Here is a 7,678-nt window from a genome sequence, read left to right as displayed (position 1 = left end):
AAATCATTTTAACTTTGAGCGCCACTTTAGAAGGCTCAGCTGACCAGCTATGCGTCGATGCTAAGACAGAGATTTCACTTTCCTTGGACATGACAACCTATTTTCACAAATATATATATGACTCGGCCTGGAGGACAGACGCAAGTAATCACACGCGCTCAGTCGATCTCTCTCTCATTCACTGTCTGTTTAGGCTTGTTAAGACGCTCTTCGGAAACCTACGGGTGACGTCACGGACACTACGTCCATGTTTTTATACAGTCTATGGTTTTTAGGCGCGACATGTGAACGGCCCCAAAGTCTGTCTACACTGGACGCGACCGTTGCATATCATTTGAACTTTGTGTTAGTACATCTTAAAGAGAAAGCGGCATCAGTTTACTGTCGGGGATTTGTCGTGCCGCGCCGCATCCAATGTAGACAGCATTAGGGCTGTCGCGGTGAGGGAATTTCCCTTGTGGTAATTTGGAGTGGCTCAATAGCGCGGTATGCGGTATTTTCGAATATATATATGACTCGGCCTGGAGGACAGACGCAAGTAATCGCACGCGCTCAGTCGATCTCTCTCTCATTCACTGTCTGTTTAGGCTTGTTAAGTGCAAATCTACGAAGCCTCTGTACAAATCAGCATGGTACACATTATGTTATCATTACTAACTTGTTTAATATTCAGTCCACATGCATGAAGTGTAAAACGAGAAGGGCATAACCTTACGAAAAAAGAAAACGCAAAAATCGTGGTTGCTGCGGTTCTTGCATTCCTCTGCGGTTTGCTCGTCAATAGCGTGGTATTGCGATATTGTGGTTATCGCGACAGCCCTAGACAGCATCACTGATAATGAGTTCATTGTATTTTGTCGCGTCGCGCCACGTCGCTCGCGTCTGGTGTAGACACGGTGAGAGCCACGCAGACGCACGTGAACACTGAATTCTGTTCACTTCTGCGTCTATTTGTGCCTGAAATACTGTGCTCTGCAAGTATCCTTGTAAACGCAGTTGCTTATGGCTTAGGTGAAGGGAAACAATTGAGAAAGAAAATGGATGTGTAGGCCTAACAGTATATTGGTTTACAGCAGTTTAATGTTCCTGAGGCTTTCTGTATTATGAATGTTAATCAAACAGCAAAACACAAAGAAAAATCACTTTTGTAGCTTTAACACAGATTTATTATATTTAATTTATACAGTGAAGACTATGCAGTTTTATTTTACATTTGATTATCCAATTTCTGTACCTGAATACTGTTAGACTTACTTGAAAAATATAAAGCACTGCTTATTTAATTTGTATCTTTGTTCTGTTATATTTATCTATGCTTGTAATTTGTTTATTTCCTATGCTGATTTACTCGCCTACAAAATCACCCCAATCATTATTTTTTTCCAAACTAAATATTTTTTTTCATATCGCAATAGCCTATATATCGCAGAAAAATAAAATATCGCAATGTGAGTTTTTTCTAATATCGTGCAGCCCTACCACAAATGCACAAATTGGGCCCCTAAAATGATTACTTTGTGGCTATTTGAGATGCTCTCTGATGTGTTTAAAGCAGTGTTTGGATAGCAGAAATAGCGCAAAGTCTCACCCTGTTTTGTCAGGAATAATCTGGGCAATGAATTCAAATACTATCAACACAAAGATGCAAAAAATCATAATGCAAATGTGGCCAATTAATCAATAAATTAACCAAACTAATCTGTCTATTAAAAATCTGCTCTCTATGAGGTATAAAGACTTTCATTATATTTATTAATTTATTTGTTTACTTTTCACTGATTTAACTTCTATTCACTTTTGCACATAGTTCTGTCCCACTTTTTGTGTACATTAATTTTGCTTCACTAAATAAATGTTTATATAAAGTAACTTTATGTGAGTGGTTGACAAGGAATTTCAAACACTCATGTGACATTTAAAATGTAACCATCAATTATACAATACAATTATTATACAATATTATATTATGACATTAATCTCTTCATGATTTATTTGTACTTTCAATATTTTTTGTCACATTACTATTTAGGTGGTTAAAAAACACTTAATTAATGGTGATCAGTCATAGCACCTCAAATATACAATACACCTATACAGTATATATATATATATATATATATATTTTAACTTAATGTTGACGCTTATTGATGCATTTTTTTATCGATGCAGTTGTCATGTCAGTGGTTATTTAGTTTTAATATTATGTCAATATTGGTGGAACCTATTTTCATGATCTTGCCGGGGGCCCCACAAACCCACGGGCCGGCCCTGAGGGTAGGGGCGGGGTTGGGCATTCTCTATGAAAGTAAAAATATAAAAAACAGGCAACTGAAAGAAATAAGCTCCTAGTTTGTCAATGTAGTGATGCCTAAGGGTACTTTTAGCTTCTTAATAGTGACATGCAAGGCACTTGACCATGCTTCTGTTTTTGAGAATAGTGATATATACAGAGATGACTTGTTGACATGTAATTGATCTTGCTTATAGTGAGAAACAAAGTGCAACCTTCTGTTCATGCTGTGACAAATTGCAGCTTTCACCATAGAGTGGTTTTAATTATACAGTGCACATCTGAATGTGTGAAGTTCGTAAAAAGCAACATCCTTTACCTGCCACATCACTGAGAGTCAACATCCATCAGGAGTCCCTTTTTTTATTTAATAAGGGCACTCTACCAAGGCATAAAGAATAAAATATGTATAAAGCCTTATTTCTACATAGATATTATATTTTGCTCTGCATCACATCTGAGAGTGCTGATGAATTCTGAGGGTGAGTATCATCAGGTTTTGCCACAGTATCATAAGATATGTATCACAGGATTTCAAGATGGGTATCATAAGGTTTTGCGCTCAGGTTTATAACAGTAAATTAGGTTTATATTGTATCGACTCTGTCTTAGGTTTGAGGTTGTTAATATGAATCATGAGCATAACTAATTAAGATATGCTCAGCCTACGTGCAATAGTGGAAAATACGACAGAAGGGCTGCACTAATTTAACAGCATTAGATGTAAGATTAAACCCTAATGTACACAACTGATAAGAAAAAAAACTAAGAAGAAACATGTTATTTCAACATCAACAACAAAAACATCAAATATGAAGTATCATGCAGGGCATTCTGTGAGTGTCAATTTACGGTTTGTCACTGTAAATTATATTTTTTCTTTTTAACTTCCAAAAACCGTATTTTTAACAGTATTTTACTGTAAAATTACATTAAACGTAATTACATTTATTCACCGAATATAGTATGGAAACTTACTGTTAACCAGTTAACAGGTTTTTACTGTAGCATTTTTACAGTCTTTTACTGTTAAAATCACAATCATTTTTTTACAGTGATCAGTAAGCGTTTTGAAAGACGACCGTAGAGAGATTGGCATTCATTTCATGACCAGAGAATTGAAAGAAAGAAAGAAAGAAAGAAAGAAAGAAAGAAAGAAAGAAAGAAAGAAAGAAAGAAAGAAAGAAAGAAAGAAAGAAAGAAAGAAAGAAAGAAAGAAAGAAAGAAAGAAAGAAAGAAAGAAAGAAAGAAACTTACCAGACCATAGACGAAACTCAGCAAGGTGCCGCAAAAGACAAAACCTAAAGTGTGTACGATCAGCGTGGCTCCCATCCCGACAAGTTCCCGCAAATTAGTGTAAGTTTAAATGGGATTTCTCTGATGTTTTAATCTGTTAAAGCGCCGTCAAAGAGCCAGTCATTTCTCTGCTGTCCGCTTCCCTCCCATTACATCGTTTGCTTGTAAAATTATGAATATTTTCTCACGGCTTTTCCTTGTCACAGATCTGCAGGCTCGATTCAAACTGTTCCCAGTCTCTCTCACCCGCTCGAGTTTTATTTCTCTGCATCTGTCTGCCTTTTTTTCTGAAATTACATCCACATGTCAGAACTATTTATGTCCTGCTCCTTCTGCGGTAGGAAGTTCAAATGATTCTTTGTGGAGTAGAACCCGACACTTTATTTTTAGGTCTTTAAATTTCCCTTCAGGCTCGCTGTAAAAAAAGCGACATAATAAAGCGGTGTCCCTCAGGCTCAACCTTCATTTTTCTCTCAGGACATCAAAACATCAAAAAACGGCAAAAGAAACTGTTTTAACAAAGACTGATGGAGCGACGTGGTGAATCTAACCGAGATACACACTGAAGCCACAATAAAGAAAATACTCGGGCTTTTGTTATTCAGTATATCTAACACAGACTTCAAACGCAAATGCTGTCTTCAGTGAAACGCGTCACTTCTTGGTAATTAAAACCATGATTCATTTTCAGTTTAACATCTACTACACTGATATACGCTGTGAATCTGACAGCTGCATTAATAAAAGCGACGATACGAACGTTAGGTAACTGTGACAAATTATGTAAATGGGATTTTGTTTAATGAAAGAATCCTACGTCTACTTCACATTTAACGTCAAGTCGCCGCTGAAGAAAATCAGTGTGGCTTTTAAAATTATTTTTACGCAAGTTTAGAGTTGTCCTCATTGACAAATCGGCTCCAGACGGCACTCGTCGGTAACCATCACTGAACGTCTGCACGCGGATAGAAAGAGGCAGGTATCGCTGACAGGCGTGAAGGATTTTGATTGGCTTAGGGGGAAATGGTGAGGGATTTGATTGGCTGACGGTCTCTAGGGTTTCATTACACCTCGACTCAAGATGACACGCGCTTACCGTCCCTTTTGCACAAGCTTCGCATTCAGTGCTGTACTTTATGTTGGCAGAAGAGTGTTTCTTAGCGGTCCGCGTCGACACCGTGCAATGCAACCGATGAAATTATGCAAATACAATGCTGGGTAACATTTGGATTTAAATTTTCGCTGGCTTCTGAAATACATCTTTCAGCGAGGTTTTAATATTTGCTTTTTCATTCAATACATTCTTGAGCAGTCAGTAGCTACAGTCCACTTATGATAACATCTTGGTTTACCCACCTGGCTTCATTTATATTATTCATTTTTGTTATTATGTATACTTTTACATATATGACACACACACGCGCACGCACACACACACACTTTTTCTTGGATTAAAAGAACAAGGTGCATTTCAAGTGCATCTGCATAGAGAATTAAACGCTTCTGGTAATTGAACATGTTTAGTGTGGCACCATGACAGTGTGTTTTACATTATCTTGTTCAAATACACTTGGGACAAATTCGAGTTGAGTCTGAATGCTTGGAAAAATTAATAATAGCATACTTCTCCTTCTGCATAATTTGAGGCACTTGAAGTAGCTACCCTGGAAATGAGTTAAAGTATTAGTGATGCTTGACTTAAAGTGATAGTTTGCCCAAAAATGAAAACGCTGTCATCATTTTCTCAACCTCAAGTTGTTCCAAACGTTTCTTTCTTCTGTTTAACACAAAAGAAGATATTTTGAAGAATGTTGGTAACCAAACAGCTGACGGTAGACATTTACTTTCATAGTATGGAAAAAATACTATGGAAGTCATTGGGTATCATCAAGCGTCTGGTTACCAACATTCTTCAAAATATCAACTTTTGTATGAAAATGTTAATTTTTTTTTTTGGGTGGACTATGCCTTTAAAAACTGAATATAAAAACTACTGATAGTGCTGTTTCACTGTCAGAGTTTTAAAAGCTCTAAAAGGGGATTTAAATGAAGAGGGTTTTTCTGTTCAAAGAGGGAAATGCTGCAGAAAATGCCAATTTTATGAGCAGCTTAATCTGTAGTCTGTCACAGCACATATGGAATAGCGATGTGATATTATTTACATTTGACATTAAAAGATAACAGCCAAGTCATTTTTCATCTACATACTGAAGCCAAAGAGGTCTTTGTTTTCAAAACGTAATAGTTGTCAAACACATTACGTATGCCAAGAATAGTCCATGACAACACTTTAATATTATAACAATTTCCATTTTTTAACAAAACTGTACCATTTCGTTTTCTATTTACAGTATGGAATATTTGACAAATTATGACATTATCACTCACATATATAGTAAGAAACGCATATTACTAGAATGGATTATTCAAAATTGATTCCTCTGTACTTAATTTGTTAATTCTGGTCTGCTATTAATTTTAAAACCACATCATAAACTCTGTAGTTCCTTTATTGTCATCCGTAAAAAGTAACCTTGAGGTGCATGTTTTTCAGTCTTTTCAAAACATTGTGCTTTCTTTAAATTACTTAATTTAAAATTAAATTTTAACACCATCAGAATTATAGCAGACAATATGGGAGCTTCATTCGAATAGAATATTTTGCACTGTAAATCTGCCTCTGCAGAGGTTCAGTGTCATGTTTGAAGCTTACAATGCTTATATATGGTTCTAAACTGGGACGTTTTCATGTCAAATGAGCCATTATCGTTTTCCAAAAATGGTATCCTTGCAGGTCCAGTGCAAGAAGAAAGGGCATCATTCCACCACACGTTACTAAAACACCTCCTCGTAATCCTCCACAGCGAGACTAAACCCCTGCAGTGATGATCTAAAGGCAGGCAGCAATTTAATTTCCCTATCATACACGCCACACACACGCAGAACACATTTCTAAGCCTGTATCTTTATAGTCAATATTATAGTCTCCATTAGTCGCTATATTGTCATTGAAACAGATAGCCTCTGATCTCTGCCTGCCATCTGCCAACATTAAAAGCCACCTACAGCACAAGTCCCTGCTAAGCGCAAAACAAACAGCGGCATGCTGCAGCAGAGAAGAGCAGATGAGTATTATGTGATGACAGTGTTAAGCCTCTTTAAGAGAGCTGTTCATTTCTGAAATGAGAGAGTCAGGCCTTGGTGGAAGTAACTATCCAAATGGGTCCCTTATGTAGTTTGTTGAGAGGAATGTATTGTTTATAGGTAATCCCTGTAATAACGTTTCATTGATTGTTGTTGAGATTGTTGAAGTTTGCCAGATTGAGGTTTGATGTCACTCTGAAGTTCACAGTAATGATTTCTAACAAAATCATGAGTTTGATTCAGTTATTTTGCCTTTTTTTTTTTTTTTGGAATTTTGAATATTTAAAATAAGTTTTGAAAGGATGTTCTGGGTGGTTGTTGGCATATACAGTCACACAGTAAAACAGTAAAATAAAAAATGACATATTTCCTTACATTTTAAACATAGGCCTATCTGAGAGTACACAATCATTATTTTCTAATAATAAAATAAAATACGATTTAAAACATTTAATGATTAATATTTAATAAATATTAATTTTTGAATGGTTGTACCACATGATATTTTACCTCCTAACATTTTACTGCTTAACAAACATTGCCGTGTTATAAAAGGCCAAGTTATCTAATATTTTAATTAACTCATGTGACTTTTTTTGATTGTTTGTAATATTCGAACAAATATTATAAATATTATAGAAACAATAACTTATAGAAATGAAATACTACCCCAAACTACTACTTTTTGTCATTGGGATATCAAGAAAGCTGTACAATATTTTTGCCCTTATGCCCAAAAAAATAACAAAATTAATTAATTTCAGAAATGAAATCCATGTTCATCATTACAAAAAGTATATTCGAGTCATTGTATTTAAATGTTTTAAATGTACGTCTGTACATAAATTGCACTGGGTGAGTTGCGCATAGTAATGAACAGTGTTTAGGGTTTGTTCAAATATGGAAGGAATTTCGAATTTGATTTAAAAAAAAACTTTTTGAATATCC

General features: G+C 35.7%; 1 protein-coding gene across 1 annotated transcript in view; it reads right to left on the bottom strand.

The window, feature by feature from the left end:
* Positions 1-3,794, bottom strand: part of pth1r (parathyroid hormone 1 receptor) — an 88,521-nt gene extending 84,727 nt beyond the window's left edge. Inside the window, exon 1 of the mRNA XM_016449716.1 lies at positions 3,548-3,794. Within this exon, the coding sequence (XP_016305202.1) occupies positions 3,548-3,622 (75 nt within the window). The 5' untranslated portion in view covers positions 3,623-3,794. The remainder of the gene's footprint in view (positions 1-3,547) is intronic.
* Between the last annotated feature and the right edge of the window lie 3,884 nt (positions 3,795-7,678).

The sequence above is a fragment of the Sinocyclocheilus anshuiensis genome, unplaced genomic scaffold, assembly GCF_001515605.1.
Source record: "Sinocyclocheilus anshuiensis isolate Anshui unplaced genomic scaffold, SAMN03320099.WGS_v1.1 scaffold1635, whole genome shotgun sequence".
Classification (NCBI taxonomy): domain Eukaryota; kingdom Metazoa; phylum Chordata; class Actinopteri; order Cypriniformes; family Cyprinidae; genus Sinocyclocheilus; species Sinocyclocheilus anshuiensis.
Note: the sequence above shows the minus strand (reverse complement) of the source record. Positions and strands in the feature narration are given on the sequence as shown.